This window comes from Schistocerca cancellata, chromosome 4, assembly GCF_023864275.1.
Source record: "Schistocerca cancellata isolate TAMUIC-IGC-003103 chromosome 4, iqSchCanc2.1, whole genome shotgun sequence".
Lineage (NCBI taxonomy): Eukaryota > Metazoa > Arthropoda > Insecta > Orthoptera > Acrididae > Schistocerca > Schistocerca cancellata.
This window is the reverse complement of record NC_064629.1, coordinates 540,595,606-540,622,129: the sequence shown is the minus strand read 5'-3', so window position 1 is coordinate 540,622,129 and position 26,524 is coordinate 540,595,606. Positions and strand designations below refer to the sequence as shown.

The 26,524-nt window shown below is 39.0% G+C and overlaps 1 protein-coding gene across 2 annotated transcripts in view; it reads left to right on the top strand.

The window, feature by feature from the left end:
* Nucleotides 1–26,524, top strand: part of LOC126184962 (host cell factor 2) — a 284,341-nt gene that overhangs the window by 119,877 nt on the left and 137,940 nt on the right. For both annotated transcript variants that reach the window (XM_049927657.1, XM_049927656.1), the window contains exons 8-9: nt 13,448–13,581; nt 20,631–20,757. In XM_049927657.1, the coding sequence (XP_049783614.1) occupies nt 13,448–13,581; nt 20,631–20,757 (261 nt within the window). The remainder of the gene's footprint in view (nt 1–13,447; nt 13,582–20,630; nt 20,758–26,524) is intronic.

The window sequence follows — 26,524 nt, the reverse complement described above, 5'->3', positions numbered from 1 at the left end:
ACAATTGTTAGCCAACTATGCTGCCCACGTCCGTTGTTCTCCCCGTCACCCTAACTACTGTCTCCTTTTCGCTAATGCGGCAGTCCATACCTCACACCGGCGGCCTCGATCAGGCCATACCATTGGGATCCGTGTTCGGTCACTCCTTAGTGACCTCGAGTCTTTGCCTCTTCCATCTGCTTTTCACGTCCACCCACATACACCACCTTGGTGTATTCATCGGCCGCAGCTTCGGCTGGACCTCTCACAATGGCAAAAGGATTCAGTTCCTCCTGCAGTCTTGCGCCGCCAATTTCTTGCTCTCCTCGATGCATCCCGCGACTCGGAGGTTATCTATACAGATGGCTCGATGGTTGATGGCCGTGTGGGGTATGCTTATGCTCATGCGGACTATGTGGACCAGCGCTCCTTGCCGGACGGCTGTAGTGTTTACACCGCAGAGCTAACAGCCATTTTTCGTGCCCTTGAGCGGATTCGTACCCGCACTGGCGAGTCTTTTGTCATTTGCAGCGACTCTCTCAGTAGTCTACAGGCTCTTGACCAGTGCTACCCACGCCATCCCATTGTTGTTGCCATCCAGGAGTCCGTTCATGCTCTTGCACAGCGTGGTCGTTCAGTGGTGTTCATATGGACCCCGGGACACGTTGGGATAGCGGGAAACGAACATGCCGACAAGTTAGCTAAAGAAGCCACCCGCAAACTGCCGTTGGAGATCGGCCTCCTGGCAACTGATCTCCGATCGGTGTTACGCCGTCGGGTCTTTGGGATGTGGGCAGACGAATGGCGCACTCTGTCTGTACCCAACAAGTTGCGGCGTGTAAAGGAGACCACGACCGTATGGGGTTCCTCCATGCGGGCCTCTCGCAGGGATTCTGTTATTCTCTGTAGGCTCCGCATTGGTCACTCTTGGCTGACGCATGGTCATCTGCTGCGTCGAGAGGACCCCCATCATTGTCGCTGTGGTGCGAATATGACGGTGGCCCATATATTGTTGGAATGTCCTCTTTTAATCGCCCTCAGGCGAACTTTTAACCTCCTGGGTGATTTATCGTGTCTTTTAGCTGACGATGTGTCTATGGCAGATCGTGTTTTAGGTTTTCTTCGAGCAAGTGGCTTTTATAGGTCCCTCTAATTTTATTGCGTCACCCTCTTTTGTGCTGTATCTTTTCCTTTGTTTTGTGTTGTAATTCGACTCCACCCTAATCTTTTAGGCTGGAGGTTTTAACGTGTTGCACAGTGGCTGGCTCATCCTATTATTTTCGTGATCAGCCAGCCACAGTCCTCTGCTGTGCAGTTTTAATTCCTTCTGCCTTTGTTCTCTATGTTGTTTTTGTTGCTGTGCTCCGTTTTCTGTGTTGTCTTACCATTGACCACGGGGCTTTTCTTCCCCCGGAATTATAATTTTAGTGCTTCGCCTGACTGGTGGATGGTTTCACTGTGCTGTGTGTGTTTATGAAACAAGGGACCGATGACCTCTGCAGTTTGGTCCCTTTAATCCTCAAACCAACCAACCAACCGAGGCGGCGAAACAGCCAGCTCAAACATAAAGTCAGCAGGGAACTTCATCCACAACTTCAGGATCTCGTTGATTCTGAGGGTTATCTGCCGAAACAGGTTTTTAATCATGGTGAGAAGGGTTTATTCTGGAGAAAGATACCAAAGCATACCTTAACAAGGTACAATGCATTGCCCTGTCACAAGCCAGTGAAAGATAGTATCTCACTGCTATTCTGTGGCACTGCAAGTGGTGATTTGAAAACTAAACCACTGCTTGTTTACCATTCAGAAACTCCACGAGCCTTCAAGAAGTGTAAAGTCCAGAAGAGCATGTTAAATATAATGTGGAGGTCAAACATCAAGGCTTGGGGGGGTCATGTGATACTTTTTGTGAATGGGTCAATGAAGTCTGTGGTCCTTTGGTGGAAAAAATATGTGCTTGAGATAAATCTGCCACTCCGTTTCTTGCTTGTGATGGACAACGCTCCCGCACTTTCTCCAGACCTATAAGACCACCTCCTTGGAGAATTCCAATTCATCAAGATCCAATTTCTGCATCCCAACACCACTCTAAGAAGCTCTACCCTAAAGCACTCTTGGAGCATTGCTTTTAGTTGACTAAAGCTACCAATCTCACTCTTGGAGAGTTTTGGAAATATCACTTAAACATCATTGCCTGCGTCAAGATGATAGAAAAGGCTTGGGATGGGCTTACCAAGAGAACTCTCACTTCTGCTTGGAAGAAGCTTTGGCCATAGTGCATTGTCGAAAGTGACTCTGAGGCATATAGTAAGTACTTGTTGAGCCTGTAGTCAACGAGATTGTGTCTTTGGCCAAGAGCATGACACTAGAAGTGGATATCAATGAGCTTTTGGAAGATCACAACCAAGAAATGACCACCGAGCATATGGAGTTGCAGTGTGTTTAACAGCAGGAAGTTGTGAAGAGGAGTTCTTCAGAGGAGGAGGAGGAGGAGGAGGAGGAGGAAGAGGCACAATAAGAGAAATGGGGAATCGATTGTGTTGTACATCGAAAATCATCACCACAATAAAGAAGTGCTACGCATGCTACAAATTTATTTGACGATAATGCTGTATTGCATTTTCGCCAAGAGTTGAAGCATCAGCAGAAACAAATGACTATAAATAGATTCTAAGTATAAAAGAATGAGTTATGTATCATGAATAATAAAGTACATAATACTGTATGTATAAAATTTTCTTTGAATGAATGGCAGGAATAAGCTAAAATTTTTAATAATTTTTCTCCGTGGAATGCATTATCGTATTTTACATTAATTTATACGAGATAAATTGTTTCGCTGAACAAGTGTTTCACTCTATGAGTAAGATTCTGGAACGAATCATGCTATCTGTGTGAGGTTCCGCTGTATGATGTTACTGTAATGACATGTCAATTGAATTAATGGACGTAGTTATTTGTATGAAAGCCAAAACTCTACTAGCATAGCAAATCTGTGTTTGAGAACAGTTTTACAGATTTTGAGGAATAAAATTAGTTTTACAGTATGGTCAAAGGACTGTTTAAGGCTTTAGTGGCTAGGAGTAAATTCTCACAGCTTGTTGGAATTTATGGTTGTTATATATCTGCAGATTTAATAATGCTCACCCAAATTACGATGCTTTCTACAAAAATTTTAATACTTTTTGGTTAAATATGTTGTAAACACTGGGTGTGAAAAATTGGGTCAATAGGGTGTCCTCTTGTACAGATGTAAAATACATAATTTTCAAGGACTGTGTTTTTAACAATATTGCACATTTCTCGGGTGAGTCCCTGATTAGTTCTGTGCATTAAGTTCAACTCTGATGAGAGACGACATAACTGCATAGCCTGTTAATGTAATGTAATACTAAACTAATGTAATACTTTGTGTGTTTTAAAAAATCAGGGCTACAGCATGTTCTGAATTTCTCAAAGTATTTGGGTGAGTTGCTCAACAGAGTTGAGTAATATTATTTTTATTAACATGTATAGATAAAAAAAGAGATGGGACGATTCTGAAATCAGATATTTTTTTTAATGAAATTACAGGTATATTCAAGAGGAAAAATGGATGAGAAGCAGAAACATTTGTTACTCGAAGTTAATGAATCCACTGAAGCTGGAAAATTCAAATAATCCATTACATACATAATTGTAGCATTTTTAGAGATTACGTGTGAAACAATACTGTGTGAAAGACCATAAAAAAATTAATGATGATGTTATTTATTGTAGTAAGACACAGTGTTACCCTAAAGGATCACTATTTAACAAAAGGTTAAAATCTGATAGGTCAGTGGATCACATCACATTCCTCTTGAATTAGTACTATATGATCGGCGTTTTGAACCCTCTGCTGGGATCGTCTTGTGTTAACAATTAGGTGTTCTGATTACGGAAGTTCTCTCAGAAGTTTTTGTTGGGGCAAATGAAAGCATACGGGCAACAAACAGGTATCAAAACTTGTAGACTAAAAACGTTGTGATAGTAAGGCTATTCTAATAAATAGTTTCAATAGGAAACATAATCCATTTCAAAGGGAAGCAGAAAGTAACAACTAGAACTATATTGATTTTTTTAACAGTGTTGGTTCTCTCTCTCTCTCTCTCTCTCTCTCTCTCTCTCTCTCTCTCTCTCTCTCTCTCATATATATATATAAGGAAACATTCCACGAAGGAAAAATATACCTAAAAACAAAGATGATGTGACTTACCAAATGAAAGTGCTGGCAGGTCGACAGACACACAAACGAACACAAACATACACACAAAATTCAAGCTTTCGCAACAAACTCAGGAAAGAGGGAAGGAGAGGGAAAGACGAAAGGATGTGGGTTTTAAGGGAGAGGGTAAGGAGTCATTCCAGTCCCGGGAGCGGAAAGACTTACCTTAGGGGGAAAAAGGACGGGTATACACTCGCACACAGACATATGTCTGCTTGTGTCTGTATATGTGTGGATGGATATGTGTATGTGTGCGAGTGTATACCCGTCCTTTTTCCCCCTAAGGTAAGTCTTTCTGCTCCCGGGACTGGAATGACTCCTTACCCTCTCCCTTAAAACCCACATCCTTTCATCTTTCCCTCTCCTTCCCTCTTTCCTGAGTTTGTTGCGAAAGCTTGAATTTTGTGTGTATGTTTGTGTTCATTTGTGTGTCTGTCGACCTGCCAGCACTTTCATTTGGTAAGTCACATCATCTTTGTTTTTAGGTATATATATATATATATATATATATATATATATATATATATATATAGACTGTTCAATTCCCATACTAACAGCAAATGACTTGACTATGCCTAGCCCTCTCCCCCACCCGGACTCCACAATCCATGGGTTCAATAACCCACTTCTTTTCTGTGAAAGTCGAACACCTGTACTTCTTTAAAGCCAGATCTACAACTAATTTAGATACTGTGGTAAGTTAAATTTTGTTAGGGAAACAAAGTACTGTTGTGAAGAGTTGAGTGATGAAACAGTTATCTGAAAAAGTGACGACTTGGAACTGTAATGTGTTTGTCATGACAATTGCTTTGATTTATCGAGCATAGCAAAACGCATAGTATTTCTTAGATTTATTGTGTGTGTGTGTGTGTGTGTGTCATAGACCAGATATCAACAGTGTAAGTGAGGGTTAGCATTGAAACAAATGAGTTAAATTATGTTTTGGAATATATATTTGACACAACTGGGTATATTACTTCTTTTTGTGTGTATGAGGGAGAAATATTTTTTACACTAAGTAGCTACTAAAATTAATTTATTTGTGTACCAGCTCTGCAGTGTTAAAACCATATTTCCTGTAAAGAGACTGCTTTCAGATCATCTCAAAATAATTAGGGAACTGTGTTCCTCCTGTAGTTCTACTGTAATACTTTGTCCCAAGATCAGTAACCGATTTAAGATATTTTGTAGCCATCATTTCGGAGACTGATTTTTTTTTTTTTTTTTTTTTTTTTTTTTTTTTTTTTTTTCCCTGGCTGCCAAAATCTGTGTTGCTAAATATTTTATTTTCTTATAAGTATTGGAAGCTCCTAGTATTTGTGTTATTGTTAACAATATTATGAAAAGGAAAGTTGTTACTCACCATATAGTGGAGATTCTGAGTCGCAGATAGGCACAACGGTTTCAGTTGCCTGAGACTGCAGTCTTGTGCGAGTTGCAGTGGCGTGAGTTTTTGTGTCTGTCATCTATTTCATTATTATTAACAAAGAGATTTCATGCTTAGCAGGGCTATTTCCAAAGTATGCTGTGAAATACCATAGTTCAGTGTCATTCACAAATGAATCAACTTTATAAAAACAGAAGTGAATGTTTTAAAAACTTTCATCATCACTGTTCATGTCAGGTTTAGTGCCCAAATACATAGAACCAGTTAAAGTTCTATAAGCTTTTGTAGTGATCATGTTATTTTACACTGATGCAACTAAAGTCATGGGATAGTGATATGCACACATACAGATGATGGTAATATTGGATACACAAGGTATAAAAAAACACTGCAATGTTGGAGCTGTCATTTGTACCTGGATGAGTCGTGTGAAAAGGCTTCCAACGTGATTATGGCTGTATACAGGAATTAACATACTTCGAATGCAGAATAGTAACTGGAGATAGGCACATGGGACATTCCATTTTGGAAATCATTAAGGAATTCAATATTCTGAGATTCATAGCGTTGAGTGTGTGGTGAGAATACCAAACTTAAGGCATTACCTCTCACCATGGACAATGCAGAGGCCGACGACCTTCACTTCAATTCAATTCAATTCAATTTTTATCATCACATAACATGCCTTATACAATCAAAGATTGTGACATAGGTGACTTGTCAGTTTTACACTATATATATAATAATACTACAAATTGACAATAAACTAATAATATATATGGTGTAACATCTTCAAAGAGGTATTTTAATTATAATTATAATGCATTGTTGCCATTCACGAAATCTTCTACACTATAGTAACATTTATGTTTCAGATATTTTTCCAGGTCTCTTTTGGTACCTTTTACATTTAGGTCATCCATATCTTTCCATATTTTATTTACAAATTTCGTGCCCATATAGTATCGGGTTGTTTCATATGATTTTAAACGGTGGGTAGGTAACATGTAGCTCGTTCTATATCTAGTATCATATTGATGCAAGAAGAAGTTGCGCTCAAAAAGTTGTGGGTTTCTTTTCGTGAAAGTGAGAGTTTCATAGATGTATATTCTTGGAATGCTCATTAGATCTAGTTTCACAAAATAAAGGTTTTCAATGTTGCTTTGGTTTTGCTCCCATCATTGCTCGGATGATTCTTTTTTATAGTCTAAAAGCTCTAACAAGGGAACCACCCCATCGCACCCCCCTCAGATTTAGTTAAAAGTTAGCACAGTGGATAGGCCTTGAAAAACTGAACACAGATCAATCGAGAAAACAGGAAGAAGTTGTGTGGAACTATGAAAAAAATAAGCAAAATATAAAAACTGAGTAGTCCATTAGCAAGATATGCAACATCAAGAATATTGTGACCTCAGGAGCGCCGTGGTCCCGTGGTTAGCGTGAGCAACTGTGGAATGAGAGGTCCTTGGTTCAAGTCTTCCCTCGAGTGAAAATTTTACCTTCTTTATTTTCACAAAGTTATCATCTGTCCGTTCGTTCATTGACGTCTCTGTTCACTGTAATAAGTTTAGTGTCTGTGTTTTGCGAACGCACCGCAAAACCGTGCGATTAGTAGACGAAAGGACGTGCCTCTCCAATGGGAACTGAAAACATTTGATCGCAAGGTCATAGTTCAACCGATTCCTCCACAGGAAAACACATCTGATATATTCTATATGACACTGGTGACGGCATGTGTGTCACATGACAGAAATAGGTTGTCAACCCACCTAACTTGTACACTTGGCGAATGGGTAAAAAGATTCTTCTACCTTGCTCGATTTAGGTTTTCTTGTGGATGTGATAATGACTGCCAACAAAGTGATGAAAACATAAGAGTTCGTCACATAAACTGCAACAAATGAATGCAACAGTTTCACAGTAGCACTGTTTTCCCTGTGCTCTGTCAAAACATATGTTTTTAATGTTTTCAAATTTTTCCGTGTGTAGACCGTCAAATCCTGCATATGTTCAAGCAAATCTGAACATGTCCTGGAATTTTGGAGAGCGAAGTTGATTATGTGTGAGTGCCTGAACTTTGATAATTGTCTGAAAATAAAAAAAGATTAAACTTTTCACTTGACGGAAGATTTGAACCAAGGACCTCTCGTTCCACAGCTGCTCACGCTAACCACGGGACCACGACGCTCCTGACCTCACATTATCCTTGATGTTGCATGTCTTACACATGGACTACTCAGTTTGTATATTTTGCTTTTTTTTTTTTTTCATAGTTCCACACAACTTCTTCCTAATTTCTCGATTGATCTGTGTTCAGTTTTTCAAGGCCTATCCACTGTGCCAACTTATAACTAAATCTGAGGGGAGTGCGATGGGGAGGTTCCCTTGTAAGTAAATTTGTTTTTTCAGACCCTCAGAAAATTATACTATATCTAACAACTGAAACAAAATGTGCATTAGATACAGTTTCTCTTACAGCTAAATCAGTAATACTATACAAGATATTCATAATATGTACAAGGCTATTCAGTCGACCCAGTATGTTGTCCACATGGTGCCTTCAAAACAGGTTTTTATTGACTAATATTCCAAGGAATTTGACACAGTCTGCAGTCTCTAATTTTTTGTCCATATACCTTATTTCACTTAGCCACTTAACCACAGACAAGCAACACTGCATGAAATAATTACATAAATCAGTGTTGGACGTACAATAAATGTATCCTGTAGGACTGTGGTGAAATTTGGCATTATTGGGCTATGGCAGCAGACGATCAATGTGAGTGCATTTGCTAACAGCATATCATCACCTGCAGTGCCTCTGAAATGCTTGTGACTGTATTGGTTGGACCCTAGGCAACTGTAAAACCATGACCTGGTCAGATGTGCCCCGATAGCAGTTGGTAAGAGCTGATGCTAGGGTTAGTGTGCAGTGCAAACCCCTCAAAGCCATGGACCCAAGTTGTCAACAAGGCACTTGTACAAGCTGGTGGTGGCTTCATAATGGTGTGGAGTGTTTATACATGGAATGGACTGGGTCCTGGTTATGTTCGGCTACTTGGAGACCATTTGCAGCCATTCAGGGACTTTATTACCAAACAACGATGGAATTTTTGTGGATGACAAGGTGCAATGTCATCGGTCCACAATTGTTAGCAATTGGTTTGAAGAACATTTATGGGACATAATCAAGAGCTCAGCTTGTGCACAAAATTCTGCCCCGGCAACACTTTCACAATTATGAGTGGCTATAAAGACAGCAGGCTCAGTATTCCTGCAGAGGACTTAAGAGGTCTTACTGAAACACTTGCATGTCCAGTTGCTGCACTACACTGGACATAAGGAGGTCCGACATAATATTAGTAGGTATCCCACGACTTTTGTCACTTAGTGTTTTTGATACAGGTTTCTGCTGCACTATTGATTTATTTACTCATAGTGATTACAAAGTTACATGACAAACCTGTTCAGCAATTTTGCCATTATCAAACATATCTGTGCAAGTGGTGTAATAGATATGATATTGTTCCTTACATCTATTTTAGTTTCTCTGTCTATGTATGACAGACTTAACTTGTGTCTTAGCTGGTATGATGCAGTCCATATTTCACCTTGGAGCATAAGTATCAGTTACCATGAAATATAATTTCCATTGTAAACATATAGCATTGCTGGAGCCGAGCTCATAAAAAGCTGTCAAAAGAAATTTTACCAAGACCTCTAAAATCAAAGGTATCTAGAAATACAGTGATCATAACATAACAGAAAGAGAATTTATCTTTACAGTCGAAAGTGCAGCTAACATGTAAGCGTTAGTGTGCCATATCTAGACATAGAAACTCACACAGGCATAGGGAACACTATTATACCTATTAAACATATCTGTAAAGGTATGCTTAATAATGGCAAAAACGCAAAAATGAGCTTGTAGTGTAACTTGGTAAACATTATGACTACATAAATCAATAGCGCAGAGGAAACCTGTGCCAAAAATGTCACTCCTCAACCTCGTACATGCTGTGGGACCAGTAGAAAAGAAATTGTGATCACATTAATTACATTAGTTTTCAGTGTGCTGAACTGAAACTACTTTCACTGTTAAATTTTATTGCAGTCTCTTAATTTTTTTGCAAGCTATGTGGGAGTGTGGTACTTCCATATAAATGTTCTTTATGTATTTATTTGGCATTTACTTCACCAAAAATTTAGTAAACTGGAGAAAACCATGAAGAAAATATTGGAAGTTACAGAATTATCCAACTGCACACACAGTAATCAGGGTTGCCACAGGTTCTGGAAATCAAGGACTTTCAAACACGACAGAGAAATATCAGTGAAATTTGAAAAACAAAGAAACACTGGAAAAATCTCATTTTTTGTCTCGGTAGATGAAATGTGGTTTGTTTAGTGAGTTGTCATGCATTGTCACTGGCTGGGTGCAGCCGAGTGTGTGCACCACTTCCCTACTCCCTCATTCCTACTACTCCTCCCCTTCCTACCATGCCCTTCAGCTTGTGGTCAGTGGTTCCGCCACTTCTTGCCACTAGCCTAGCAGTTGCTGTTACAAAGAGGTGGTATGAGGAGTGTTTGGATCTGATTCTCAGAGACTGTAGACACAGCGGCCGTAGACGGCGGTCATGATTGCCTGAGTTGTGTCTGAATGATTGTGTGAATGTGTGTGTGCTCTCGTTTCCTGACAAAAGCTATGGCTGAATATTTAATTATCAGAGTGTAATGGTCTTTTCTGCATGCCTGTCTGCAGCTCAGCAATAGTTTTTGTGGCGAGTTGCTACATATCCTCATTATTATTGATTCTTAAAGTATTTGAACAAATTATCTGTTGCATGCATTGATTTCCGTGGTCTCCTTTCATCAACATGCTGTCTGTGACTCATAAATAGCTGGCCACAGGAGTGGATTTTTGCAGTGACCCAAAACCGGAGCCCGTTTCTGCGCGTATATGTAATGGATCGGACCTGCTGATCTGTAACCATTTAGTTCCCAGTAATGTGCAGGACCTGCTCGTTGGGTCTAGTCTCACCGATCTGCCCACAGGCCTGGTCTGTTTCTGCGTGGCATAATGCAGCGGATTTTCAGGATTTATCCATGGATCCAGGACTGCGGTGCTCCTCAGCAGGCCAGAGTCCATGGGCAATTGAATTCAGGAATTGCGACTGTTTCATCATAAGTACATTGTACAGTGTGGTGATTTATAGACATTTTATTTGTTCAAGTACATTTTGGCACTTCAAAAGTAGTTTATATGTTAGAAAGTACGGACGGTAAGAAGGAGAAAATTGTCAGTCGCTGGCGGGCGGTTTGTACACTATGTACTCATATATTTCTTGAAAGAAAAATCACACAATACCTGTAAGATAATAGATACAACACAGTGGGTAATAATGGTCAATAACGAACATAATAGAACTAACATTTTATTGGCGGTCACCTAGTGTGGGTTTACACAATTCTTCACCACCTTATACACTTTTTTCAAGAGGCCTACTTCTTTCTGCGCTCATTTCTGAAATCAGTGATGGCATTTTAAATCTGTCTTGCAACTTCAAGGAAATGTGTATTTTTGTCACCAAATGCGTTTAGTTTCATTGAAATAAAATAACATCAGTGGTCTTGATTTATTTATCGTGTCCAAGACATCACTTTTACAAACTCTTTAAGATTACAGTAAAGAGAAAATATAAAGCATAAAGCAATACTATACAATACATGGTAGTGAGATAAGTGAATATTTAATAAAGCAAAATACAAACACACAGGAAACAATGTTCATTTAAAAGAACTGGTATGATTCTGTCTGGGATTACAATATTTATGTTCCATGTGAAGCCCAGTATACTGCAGCTTCTATGGCCTTGTCATTTGCTGTTAGTAGGTCTTGTATCATGCAATGTTCATCCAGTTTCCTGCAGACTAGTAGTTATTGTGGATCTTGAAGTTCTCCACATTCACAGAGCTCGCCCATACTGATATAGCCCCATTTCTTCAGGTTTACTGTGCGTCGTGATACTCCAGATCTTAATCTATTCAAGGCTTTCCAGATCAGATATGGAAGTTCGAATCTGGCTGTAGGTTCTTCCTGGGAACTATTCCCTGGCCTTCCTGGTTCCGGGATTTGCCACAGTTCTTCTCGTTATGCTTTACGCAGTAAAGAGAGAGGATGTTTCTGCATGAGACCGTTTTAAAAAATTCAATAAATGTCATATTTTTTGGGACTCGTGTCTAGGTTCTGCAACTCTTGGTCAAGTTATTGGGTGAATTAGTCCCACTGGGCACATTTAAAATTAAAGCATCTTTTGAATTGGGTGGTTGTGGGTATAACTGCTTCTACCAGACACATTATGGCTCGATGTTGTGCACGTGGGAGGGGTTCTGCCCCATCCTTCCTGGTTTGATATGCAGTGTGTTTGCTGACGAAGATGTTATCACAATTGTATCTGCGGTTCCACCTGCTGCTGTTACAGGAAGGTGGAAGTTTGGGATCGTTTATTAATTTCAGTCCAGTCAAGTCTGCCCATATTTTGAGGTCCTCTCCACTTTTGTTTGTGTGCCTGTACCCCAGGCTGAGCTATGATAGTTGACATCGCCCATTACTACTTTTGTTGGTTGTAACCCAAATTTGGATGGTTCATTGAATCTGAACTCACTGTTCGGTGGCTTATAGATAGATATCAATGTACAGTCAAGATTTCAATGTCTCCTAGAGATGTCTGTTTGGTAGATATGATATCTAAGTCTGTTTTCGCAAAGACTGCATTGCCTTATTGCCCACGTGGTCTTTCAGTTACTAATTTCCTTGTGTGGATCTTCAATCTTCTGTTGTTGGGGCCACTGTGGGTCTTTTGAATTATTAGGAGATCAAAGTTGTCATTTATATGCTTCGGCAAGTAATACCTCTTTCTCATGTGAGAGCCCTTCGGTGTTTATGGACATTATTGTCAAAGTTGGCTTTAATAAAAGCCATTTGGTGGTGTCTTGCGTTGAAAGGATTGACCATTAGGCAAAACCCTAACGTTGTCCAGGGTACACCTGATCGCTGTCATGATCTTCGAGGAGGCTCCTTTCGTTTACCCCAGTGGTCTTAATGAAACACACATACCATTTGGCTTGCTTTCCTCATCTAAAAACAGTTCATTACAAAAGATGGTGGTTGTTAGTACTTAAGATTTTTGCACACATTAGGAAACACCATCTGCTCGCAAGTTTTTTCTAGATATTTCCTCATTTGCACTGTTGTTTCTTGTACTGTAGCTGCAAAGACAGATTGTCAACTTTTGTCTTAACTTACCCTTGAGATCTCAAAATTTGTTAGGGAAAAATGCTAAAATGTGTCTGGAACTCAGGAAATTTCACTTAGGGAAACTTATGGCAACCCTGAGTAATAAATTGCACTCAACAACAGCTGCAATGTCATTTAGTGTTATGTTGTTTAAATGGCTGAATAACAACTCACTAATTCATATTAGTAATGATAGTTATTTATAGAGTAATTAAAGCAAACTAACATGTCCAATGTCTGAAATTCATATGTGAATAATATTACATACGTTGGACAGCAGATGTTCCAGTTTTAGACTGGTAACTTGTTTTTGCACGTATGTTGTTTGCTTTTGCTGATTGCTCTCCACAATGTTTGTATATGCAAAGTAAAGGTTTCAGGGTGACTTAATAGCAACTAAAATCAGTGCTCATGGGAGAACCTGATGATCAGGAGCCATACTGAAATAATTCTAAAATTGGAGGGATTTGTTTTTGAGATACATAATTTGTTTGTACCTGTTTCTTAGTTAAAATTTTAATTGTCTGTTTTATTACAGCATCTCCACAGGCGACGTTACTTAGAGGGGTTTCTCCAGCACAAGGAAAGCAAATAATTTTACAGAAGTCAGCCAATTCCACTGGATCAAACCTAGTAACATTTGTGAAAACAAGCCAAGGAGTCACTGTTGCGGTATGTTTTGACAGTCATTTAATTTTGGTACAACTAGTCCACTTCCATAATAGTTCGGCATAGACACTGTATGATTTTTGTGTCTCTTCCAAATGTACGTAAGTGTGCATGCGAAAAAACGGCTGTTATGTGTGCCTATGGGTAAAATACACCCAGTATCTAAACTTGGATTATATGTGACACTGGCAGAAAATAGAAATCCCACCCGTCACACAATTGGAATGACTCGAACAAAATGACAAATGTTACATTTTATGTTTTCCTTGAACAATTCTAAAACTGTGCCTTCTAGCAAACCTGTCTCCCCGTACAAAATTAAGCTACATCAAATTTCCTACAAAAAAGGTCCTATTTATTTTTTCCCTATGCCTAATAGTTTCAGCATTACAGGAGATAGAAAAATCGCAGGTTATTAAAAGCAGTGTTTTAATGGTATAAATTTTATGTTTCTGTTAAATTGACTGAGTTAAAAACAAATACTAAATGTGTGTACCATGTCTAAGTGTCACAGAGCTGACCCATACTGTGGGATAAATAGTGTTCTGGGGATGTAACAGGGTGAAGGGTAGAAGCTCAAGGCAAGGTGGGTCACCGAATTGCAGTCATACACTTGCCTCCTTCATAGGTCTGCCAGATGAAGAGCAAGCTTGCAGTTCCTCATTCTCTTTACTGCAGTTCGTCACAAAAAGTGACTGGAGGGGGGGGGGGGGGTGGCAGATGGAACTTATTTTCCACAAAGTGTGTTAACACTACATTGTATACATATACGAGTTGCTAATAATACAAACATAAGGAAAGCATACGGACAAATTCTGCATAAATCTCTGCACACTTTTCTATACTGCTATAGGGGAAACTGACTCATAATTATCCTGTAGGCCGGCTGTAGCATTCTTCCTGGAGAGGCATCTTCCTCTACAATGAGCACTGGTTGCTTTTCATTTTGCCGGCAGACCATACCTGCAGAGAATTTTCTGTCCAGTTTCCTCATGTGAGTAGAAAAAATAACTTCACTGAGGTAATGATTATACAGATTGAGTCACCTAAAACTTGCACTGCAAATATTGTGGAAATCGGAAGTACTGTTGATGTGCAGTTTCCACAGAATTGATTGGTAGTCAGGAAACTGTTCTCATGCTCACAGCCATGTCTCCCCCCCCCCCCCACCCTCCCCTCCCCCCCACCCTCCCCTCCCCCCCAAATTGACTTATCCGGACGATTAACTGTTCAGTTGTAGTTTATTGCCTGGACTTCCCACACTACTGTACTTAGTGTTCACCTAGGGAATCAATTGCATGAGTACAAAAGTGGCTTTGGTTCCCTTGATGGAGTCATGAATTCACTTATGATTCACTTTCCCCACAGTGTGCATTTACAAGAAGAGTCTACCATGTCATCCAACAATATGCAATATACTATACGCATCGTATGACAAACAAAACTGGATATACTGTGTAGCCATCACAGTAAGGAGGTGACCTTTGTAGTGTGACACCACAGTGTATATTACACTAATGTGGAAATCTTTACCAGAAGTAGATTCATTGTATATCACTTAGCTGTATGTACATAATGAGTAATGGCTAACTGCCTAAAGAACGACCTGCAACATGTCATCAGATATAGTTTCCTCCTCCTCCTCCTCCTCCTCCTCCTCCTCCTCCTCACAGTCTCCTTTGCGCAGGTTTGGCTTTCCTGACCTTGAGGCACAATTTGCCTTGTTAGACTAATCTCCATTTTCTTTATGTACTTTTGAACAAGTGTCAGCCAAGTGGCCGGAGTCTTCAGTCACCTGGTCTGCATAAGATTTGACCACACCATCTTTGTCTGAAAACAGTTCCCATTAAAGGTCAGATTACATGTTCAAAACTACTTATCCTCAAGAATTACCCCACTTGAGATGTCACAGTGCATTTCCTTTGATTACACTTTTTGCTCATGTCTCTTCCCTGTGACCTGTACCTCACTGTTATAGATCATTGTTGGACTAACAACTCCTCCATATATATTTTCATTTGATTTGGTTCCTTTTGATTGGAAATAGACCCATATAGATCAATCCTACCCAATAGTGTATTCTGTAGTAGTTGTGCTGATGGTCATACCAGCACTCTAATGCCTCTCACCACTTCTCCAGCATCTCTTGACTGTTTTGTTTGCCTTACGTCAATACCTTGTCATCAGCTTACAAAATATTCCCATGACTTTTATAGTGGTGCACTTGGATAATTCATAACAATATTAAACAGGAGTGGGCACTAGACCGCTGTATAGATATACTCCAACATTTACATCAAAACTCTCTCATTGTCCAGCTGGATCCCAGACATGTATAACAACATCATTGTACATATCTGAAATAATGCTTACATAATCTTAAGGTACATTGTGTTCTTGAGCATGCCATATTAATGCCTGAAGCACGCAGTCAGAGGCTTTTCTAGATCAGTAAATCACAGGCACAGATTTATCCTTAACTATGACTATTCTTACAGCATGTACTTCGTGTGGTGTGTTTGCCTAGACAGAAACAACATTGGCTTTCTGTTATTGTTCTTAGTTTGACAGAACGTGTTTATACTTTTATTCCCAGATTTTTAAACTGTGTGAAGTTAGTTTCTCTCTGTATAATTTCTGCATGTGCAGATCTCCTTTGTTTTTATGGAAATATGCCCTATACTTTCTCCTCCATGTTTGTATCTGGCATGTCTTCAATTTAAAAATGTTATTCTAAGTGTCGGTGAGTTGTGATGCCATTCAATGTGAAGAGTTCTATAGTTTTATAGGTATTTGGTCTGGATTAACGACTGTAGCATTTCCATATTTTGATACAGGTTTATTTATTTGCTCGGTAATTTAATATATAGGGTCTTGGATCTTGAATTTTTTTGTGGTGTCGTTATCGTCTTCAGTCCAAAGACTGTTTTGTGCAGCTCTCCATTCTGCTCTCTCCTATGCAAGCCTCTTCATCTCTGAATAACTACTGCAACCCACAGCCTTCTGACTCTGTTTACTGTGTTCATGTGTTCATGCTTCTCACACCCCACACTTCCCTCCATCCCTTGGTGTCTCAGAATGTGTCCTATCAGCCAATCTCTTCTTGTAATCAAGTTGTGCCACGAATGTCTTTCTCCCCAGTTCTGTTAAGTACCTCAATAGTTATGTGATCTAGCCATCTTATCTTCAGCATTCTTCTGTAGCACCAAATTTCAAAACCTTCTATTCTTTTCTTGACTGAACTGTTTATTGTCCATGTTTTGCTTCCATACATGGCTAACCTCTATACAAATGCTTTCAGAAAAGACTTCCTAACATTTAAATCTATATTTGATGTTAACAAATTTCTTTTCCTCAGAAACACTTTTCTAGCCATTGCCAGCTACATATTATATTGTCTCTGCTTCGGCTATCATCAGTTATTTTGCTGCCCAAACAGCAAGACTCATCTGCTACTTTAAATGTCTCATTTTCTAATCAAATTCCCTCAACATCACCTGATTTAATTTGAATCCATTCCATTACCTTTGTTTACCTTTTTTGATGTTCATCTTACATCCTCCTTTCAAGACACTATCCATTCCATTCAGCTGCTCTTCCACATCCTTTGCTGTCTCTGACACAATTACAATGTCATCAGGAAACCTCAATGTTTTTATTTCTTCTTCCTGAACTAGTCTAAATCTTTCTTGGGTTTCATTTACTGCTTGCTCTATGTACCCATTGAATAACATTAGGGGTTGTCTATAATCCTGTCTCCACTCCCTTCTCAACCACAGCTTCCCTTTCATGCACCCTCAACTCCTGTAACTGACCTTTGGCTTCTGTACAAGTTGTAAATAGACTGTTGTTCCCTGTATTTAACACCTGCTAACTTCAGAATTTCAAAGAGAGTATTCCAGTCAACATTATCAGAAGCTTTCTCCAAGTGTACAAGTGATATAAACAAATGTTTACCGTTCCTTAACCTATCTGCTAAGATAAGTAGTAGGGTCAGTATTGCCTCTTGTGTTCTTTTGTTCCTCAGGAATACAAACTGATCTTTCCTAAGGCCAGCTTCTACCAGTTTTTCCCATGACTAATTAAACTGATAGGTAATATTAACAACTGTTAGCACCTGCTTTCTTTGGAACTGGAATTATTACATTTTTTATGCCTGAGGGTACTTTGCCTGTCTCATACATTGTGCACATCAGAGGAAATAGTTTCGTCATATCTAGCTCTCCCAAGGCTATCATTAGTTCCGACGGAATGTCTACTCTGGTACCTTGCTTTGACTTCGGTATTTCAGTGCTCTGTCAAATTCTATGTGCAGTATCATATCTCCTGTCTCATCTTCATCCTCTTCCCTTTCTATAATATTTCCTTCAAGTTAATCTCCATTGTATAGACTCTCAGTATACTTTTCCACCTACCTGTTTTCCCATCTTTGCTTAGTACTGGTTTTCCATCTGAGGTTTTGATATTCATACGGTTTCTCTTTTCTTCAAAGACTTCTTTAATTTTCCTGTAGACTGTATCTATCATCCCCTTGTGATACATGCCTCTATATCCTTAAATTTGTCCTCTGACCATTCCTGGTTGGCCATTTTGCACTTCCTTTCAACAATATCATTTTTTAGACTTTCCAATTTCCTTTCCCTGCTTTATTAGCTTTGTTTTCTATTTTCTTCTTTCATCAATTAAATTTGTTATCTCTCATGATACCTGAGTATATCTGCTAGGCCTTGTATTTTTACATTATTGATGCTCTGCTGCCTTCACTATTTTATCTCTCAAAGCTACATAATCATTTTCTACGGTATTGCTTTCTCCTGTTCTAGTCAACTGTTGCATAATGTCCCCCCCCCCCCCCCCCCCCCCTGCAGAAACTGTCGATAATGTCTGGTTCTTTCAACTTACCCAAGTTCAATCTCTTTGATTTTCTATATTTTTGCAATTTCTTCAGTTTTAATATACAGTTCATAACCAATATATTGTGGTCAAAGTCCAAATCTGCCCCTGGAAATGTCTTACAATTTAAAATCTGGTTCTGAAGTCTGTCTTACCATTATATAATCAGTTTGAAACCTTTTGATGTCTCCAAGTCTCTTCCACATATATAACCTTTTGTGAGACTTAAAACAAGTGTTAGTGATGATTTAAATTGTGCTCTGTACAAAATTGTACCATATGGTTTGCTCTTTCATCCCTTTCCCCAGTCCATATTCACCTTCTGTTCTTCCTTCTCTTCCTTTCCCTACTACAGATTTCTGCTCCCTCATCACAGCTATATTTTTGTTTCCCTTTACTGTCTGAAGAATTTCTGTTATTCCTGTATACATTTTTCAATCTCATCACCATCTGCAGAGCTAGTTGGCATATAAACTTGTACTACTTTGGTGTATGTGGGCTTCGTATATATCTTGGGCTACAGTGATGAGTTCACTATGCTGTTCATAGTAGCTTACCTGCATTCCTATTTTCTTATTCATTATTAAACCTGCTCCTACATTACCCCTATTTGAGCTTGTAATTTTCACTAACTTGTCTAATTCTGAATTCTTTGTTGACTAACTGTTTTTAATATACCTACTAATATCTAAATATAGCTTTATCCAATCTTAACAGCAAATCCTCTTTATTTTTTGGACCTGGGCCTGAATTAGATTCATATTTGCTGCGTTTTATGGACATGATTTATCAGTGCAGTGTCCCGCCTTTGCTTCAGAACCAACTGGTCAGATTTTCTGTACCAAATATGACAAATAATTTTTCAAATTTACTTACAAGATGAATTAAGCCATTTGCGAACAGCTTTCAAGAGAAATGGGTACAGTGACAAGGAAATAGATCGAGCACTCCACCCTAGAAGAAAAGTGTCCAAAAATACACGACAACAACAACCGTTGGCTGGAAAAGTATTTCTTACATTTATTCATAACATCACGGACCGTATTGGTAAAGTTTTGGCCAAGTTTCCAGTGGAGACAATCTTTCGACCTACCAAGAAAATTAGTGAAAGTTTAAGATCGGTGAAAGACGCACGACACCCCTTAGCTACCCCAGGTGTGTATAAAATTCCGTGTAGCTGTGGCATGGTTTATATTGGAACAACTAAAAGGAGTGTTAATACCCGCCTAACGGAACACAAAAGGAACTGTAGATTGGGACAGATTGAAAAATCAGCTGTAGCGGAACACGTTTTCAAAGACGGTGATCACGAAATAAAATTTAGTGAGACAAACGTGATAGCTAGGACCTCACATTATTACACTCACATGTATAGAGAAGCTATAGAGATCTATAAGCACGGAAATAATTTTAATAGAAAAGAAGAAGGATTAAAACTAGACAAGATATGGCGTTCGACTTTGTACCAACGACGTGACAATCGATTACCTGTAATCGAGAGAGATGGCACTAACCAGAGATAGTTTTAAAGTCGAAAGCACGTGACGAGTGGTGGCGCCATCTAAGCGCTCTATATAAGTGGGACCACCAGCGCCTAGCCGCCAGTCGCCGACTCGCCTCGGAAGATGTTGTCCACAGCCGGCAACGAAACGTCAGGAAGGAGTAGTAGTTTTATATATGGACCATGGCAATTCAGCCCGGAAGTTTTAATTAATGAATTTTTCAAATTCCTTCTGCTTTGCAGTTCATTAGCTTTTGATGAAAATTCCGATGTTATTTACAGTGGCCTATCTCAAAGATCACAAAATGTATGTGTATATACAGTGTACCCCAGGAGGAATGATCAGTATTTAAAAATAGGAAAAGAATGATCATTCAAGGCAAAAAAGTGTTGTGAACATGGCTGTAACATGCATACCTTAAGAGTTATGGGTACTTATTCCTCATTACTACCATAAACCCCATCTATGCATGTTAGAGCCCATATTTCCTAAACTTTTTTACTCTGAATGATCATTCTTGACATATCCTTGAATATTGGCCATTCCTCCTGTGATACCATATATGTCAAACTATTATGGTTGAGGTTCTTTTAGTCTTTTGTGAAAACAAGTGTGGAGTCATATGACTGACGTAATTTGTTGTTGTTACATTTACAGATGCCAAAAACTTCGGTGGTGCAAGCAAAACCGGGAACAGCAGGTCAAGTAACAGCAATTCAAACTGGGCAGAAAACAATCCCAGCTGCTACAATTGTAAAGCTTCTGAGTGGTAATCAAGGCACAGGTAAGCGTTTTGTAAACTCTAGGCTTTATTTATCCTTCATGATGGTGTGGATGCCTATGTCCAAACTCAGTGGTGGTTGTGTTGGATGGGGTGGGAAAAGAGGGGGAGGAGAGAGAAAGAGAGAGAGGGGGGGGAGAAGAGGGGGGGGTTGAGGGTGGGTGGCTAGTGGCTTAGTGAGAAGCAGCCAGTTTGTCAGCTAGGAATGTGGGAGGGAGGGGTGGCAGGTGCACTGGCTAGGCAAGTGATTTCACAGTTATTGGAACTGATGGGGAGCTGCACGTATTGAAGGTTACATTGGGATGTGAATTTGGGAGGGGGTGACAGGACGGAGAAAGGGGAAGCTGTTGGCTAGAGGGTATGGGGGACAGTCAGTTACCAGAGATGGAGACCAGGGAGATTATGGGAGTGAAGGATGTGTTGCAAGAATAACTCCTGTCCACATAGTTCAGAGAAGCTGGTGGTGAAGGGAAGGATCCAGATTGCCATGGTTGTGAAGCAACCATTGAAATTGACCATGATTTGCTCAGCTGCAAGTTGTGCCACAGAGTGGCCAGATTTGTTCTTGGCAACAGTTTGGCAGTGGCCATTCATTGTGGTCGAAGTCTGGCTGGTAGTCATACTGACATAAGGATCTGCAGCAAAGTTGGTGTATGACATGGGTGCTTTCACTGGTGGCCCGGCCTGTCATGGGGTAAGTTACGCATTTCACGGGACTGGAGTAGGAAGTGCTGGGAGTGTGTATTGGACAGGCCTTACTCCTTGATCTGCCACAGGGATGTGATCTCTGTGACAAAGGACTGAAAAGGGGGGGGGGGGGGGCGGCACAGAGATGGACTAGGATGTTGTGTAGGTTGGGTTGGTGACAGAATACCACATTAAGAGGGGGAGGAAGGATCTTGGGTAGGATGTCCCTCATTTCAGGGTGCGATGAGAGATCCTGATGAAGAATATGGTTCAGTTGTTCCAGCAGCCCAGGCTAATATGGGGTGCTGAGGGGGGTGCTGTTGTGGCTTATACTTCATAGTGGTGGGACAGTTGGGGGTTTCTTGTGATGTAGCATGGGGAATCTGCTCACAGACTATACCCTTCAGTGGCACACTCACATCACAGTTACGTAGTCAGATTTGAAGTAGTAGAGACTCGGTCTTATGAAAGCACCAAGCAAATTTGTATCTGATTTTAAATAGGTGTATTTTGCTTTTAAAATGTCCTTCCTTCATTTTAGTTATTACTTTTTAGCATTTATTTAACTCGCCCCAAATTTTCTGTTGTTCACTCTCTGTTCTATCTGTTTCTACATTAGAATTAGGTGTACCTACAGACAATCCAATCCTTCTATGTGCTTCATTATCCCTAGGTCAACTACATGTTCCTCTAAAGTAGAAAGTGCAGTGCCTGGTGAGTGTACCGTAGATGCTGCTGCTGCTGTAAGTTGACATGCGGCAGCTGCAATCTAAAACAGCTTTTGTCGACTGGTTGTGGGGTTATTACAGGAGAAGCCATCTGTAGTCATATTCGGACTCTTAGACTAGTTAATTTCACCTCCTTCATGATTGTAGTTGGATTTAATAATTGTTGATTGGCTACCCAAACTTCTTCAAAGTTAGTGATTTGCAGTACTAGCAGTTGATTTATACACTACAGCGTAATTCTGGTTGTTGACCTTCATTACTATTTACAACATATATCAACTCGCACAAACCTGTGTTGTCAAAATTCACCAAATCTCTGTAAAATTTCAAATTTCTGTTTACTACTACTGTTGTTGTTTGCAAATTTTACGAGGGTTGGAAATTTAATAGTCGCGACTATTTATTTACAGCTCGTACAAAATAGATACGTGTTTCAATGTTTTACTGACCAAAGTAGTCACCAGCATTCTGTACAACCCGTTGCCAGTGATGTGCAAGACATAGGATACTCCTAGCAGTGCCACTTATGTTGACAATTTGAGCGGCGCAGTCTATTGCCCGACAAATTTGTAGCAGTTCTGAAGTGTATGCCGTGAAGTGTTTCCTTCAGTTTAGAAATAGAGTTGAACCTATTGAGGGCTTAAGTCAGGGAAGTGCAGTAGGTGGTGTAGCACTTAGCAGCCCCATCAGTCAAACAAATCAGTAACAGCTTCCACTGTACATGCTTGAGCATTGTCCTGCGAACCGATGGTCAGTCTGTTTCTAAACTGGGTGTAGGTTGTGTTCCAAAAATTAACAGCATAGATACAGAAGTAGGAGAGTCGCTGAAATGATACGGGATTTGGGGTGGACATCATTAAAACAAAGGCGTTACGAATTAGTATTGAAGAGACTGGTTGTGTGATGTAATGGATAGGTCATTGGTTCAAATCTTGTCAGGTGCTTTCAATTTATTTTTTATTTTTAAGTCTTTATTGAAATAATTTTGATCATTGTTTGTATTCAGTTAACAGTTTTAAAATATATTTCTTTTGTTTCTGTTCCTTTGTCACATCATTCTAATCATCATAACAACTTCTTCATTTGCTCTCATTTTTCTTCCTATCATTCTTTTTCCATTTGAATTCTTTGTTCATTTAATTTTAATTGATTTTATGTATTAATTTCAGTTTAATTTCTTTCATTTTATCATACAATTTTTTGTCCATGTTATTACTTTCATTATTCTTGTGTACTTATAATCCCTTCTTTTGTTTAAATCTTGATCTGTGTTATTTTGTCCATATTGTAGCAGGAATGTAGGGTATGTTTTAAATGTTTGTTTGATGATTACCATTCAAAAATTTCACAGTTAGTAACATAACATACATAGGCCTATTTGATACCATTGGACAGTCAGTATAGATAGATTATTTCATCTTTTGTTTTTTAACCAATAGATTGGCATTGTCAGGTATTAAAATATGAAAATAGATGAACATGATTAAATTCACATTTACAAAAATTCCATATGGAAGAAGAACAATGTATAGAAAAAATGAGAACAAATCAAAAAGTTCATATTGTGATTAAAATGATGTGCCAAAGGAATAGAAATAAAAAAATTACATTTAAACCAGTTAATTGATGAAAAATAAGAGCAAAGTCATTTCAAAAAGTTTTAAAATTGAAAAAATAAAAAAATAAAATAATAATAATAATAATAATAATAATAATAATAATAATAATAATAATAATAATAATAATAATAAATTGAAGCACCTGACGAGAATCGAATCCACGACTTTCCACATATGAAGCCCTTACTCTACCCATAACACTACACAAGTCTACACATTACTCATTTTTAACTCTGTTGAGGTTCATGCAAAATCATGAAATTGATATTCATCAGTTACTCACAAGTGATTGCCCACCAGGGCGAATGGCTGCAGGGTGTGATACCTAGGATCTTAATCTACATCACTGTATAGATGGTTTCAAAAAGCTGATCCCACTGGGGATCTCTCCTTGTTAGCTCAGTTGTAAAGTAAATGCAGCTGCCTTCGCCCACCAAAGATAGTACAGCCCTCTATCCTACATATCACAGCTTCCGGTGATGCTACTGCCTACAGTAAAATCTTTGAACATTAAATGTTAAGACCTAGCAAATCCTAAAAACTAATAATGCACCTGTATGGTAGTGTTAAAATGTGTATAGGATGACCTACAGGAAACATTAAAAGTACACACTGTTAAGTATAATAAATTGGCGGCAAGTTGTTAACAAGGACATCATTAAGGTGAGCTCAGAATCCCTCTTGGACACTTTTGTCTTTTTATTTAACACATTGTCATATTCCCCTTTAAAAGAGCAGAAAATCTCTCTTTCATATAACTTGGACAGCAATGACCATTTTTCTTTAAAGTGCAGTACATTCAAGCTGCCTGTGATGCTACCCAATGAATGCTGCTCATTCTGGAATTGCTTAGCCACTGCCGATGAGCCATCCTCTATATTCTTGTTATTCCCGTTTGTCCCACATACATCATATTACAATCCTGACATTTTATTTCATAAATTCCTACTTTCCCCATCCATTGTTAAGTACTGTGATAAACTACGTATGTACAGATGATGTGTTAACAGTATACTTACAGTGTATCAAAGATTCACGGAAGAAATAAATGGATTGGCAAGTAACCTTAACAATATGCAAAAGAATATGGTATTTACAGTAGAGCATAAGCAATAGGGATTTTTAAATTATCTCAATTTGGAGCTTGAGAATAAAAACAACAAGCATGAAATAGGAATATTCAGCAAACCCACATTCACAGGTGCAGTAATACAGACCTCATGCCTCTCCCATAAACAAAAATAGCAGTCTTAAAAAATGAAGTGCACAGGGCTAATTCCATCCCAGTAAGCCCTAAGAATTGTGATGAAGAAATGAAAACACTTAAGCAAATAGTGGTAGAAAATGGTTTTGATGCAGGTGTAATATAGGATTGATGCAGTGGTAGGGCACAGAAATTAGCAAAACAAGAAAAATCTCTAGAAATATAGTGATGCCATACTGCAGAATTATATTGTGTAAATTGGCAGGGTTATGGGTACAGTAGGAATTTATGAAATAAAGTATCACGATTTCAAAGTGAAGTATGTGACACAAGTGGAATGAACACTAAAGTAAGATTTAAACTGCTCATTAATAAAGAGAATGGCTCGTTGGCAGTGGCTAAGCACTTCGAGAATGAGCAGCATTCGTTGGGTAGCATCACAGAAAGCATGAATGTATTGCGCTTTAAAGAAAAAGAGTGGTTGCTTCCACATTTGGAGGAAGTAGATATTTATTTGTTCCTTAAGAGAGGAATGCATCAATCTGTTGGTCATTCTATATGTATGTACACATTGTAACATAGGTACATTGTTGATTTTTAGGGCTTGCTAGGACTTGACTTTCAGTGTTCAAAGATTTTACTGTAGATGGTAGCACCATGGAGGCTGTGGTATATACATACAGAACTGTACTATCTTTGGCAGGTGAAGGCTGTTGCCTTTAATCTACAACTGAGCTTAGTGAGAATATTACACACCAACATTACATGTTAAAGGAGGATTTGTTTTTTTGACAGTGGATGTTTGCTGTTGGCTTTTTACTTTTACTTTTGATTTTAGCTTTAAGGTATGTTGTGCTGCAGGATAATATAGCTGTTTACGTGGTTGTCAGCTTGTTTTATAGCACTTGATAATGGGATGGAATAGTCCTGAAACATGTTGTGGTAAATATATCACACATTCAACAACTGATGTGTAACATTCCCAGTACTGATTCATGAAACAGTTGTATGACAACAAATATTGTGTAATAGCTTCTTCTTGTTTGTTTTAGAAGGCATACAATACTGCTTTGAGGTATAGTATCCTGAGACATTCCCATGAACTTCAGGATGTTTCCTACTATTTGCGTTCCTCAGATTTCTAGTAAATGTTCATAAGTTGAAACAGCCTTGTTCTATTTTATTATTTTGACAGATGGGGCAGTGTCGGACAAAAATCTATTAGATTTTGCTTAGTCTGTTACAACTCTAATAATCCAGGGATTAAAGCTGATGGAGCAGGAAGAAGTGCGTTAAATGAGGGTACATTGATGTTGGAGATCAAAGTGGTGGTGGTGGTGGTGGTGGTGGTGGTGGTGGTGGTCTAGGTCCAGATCCAGATCCAAAATACCAGGACAGGCTGAAAATATATTCAGCCTGTCATATAGGTGGGAAAGTAGTAATGACATTTTTTCTAGAGCATCCCAGAACTGCTGTCACAGGACAACATTAGATGCAAATTATTATATGAATGACTGTCAGTTAAGTGTAGG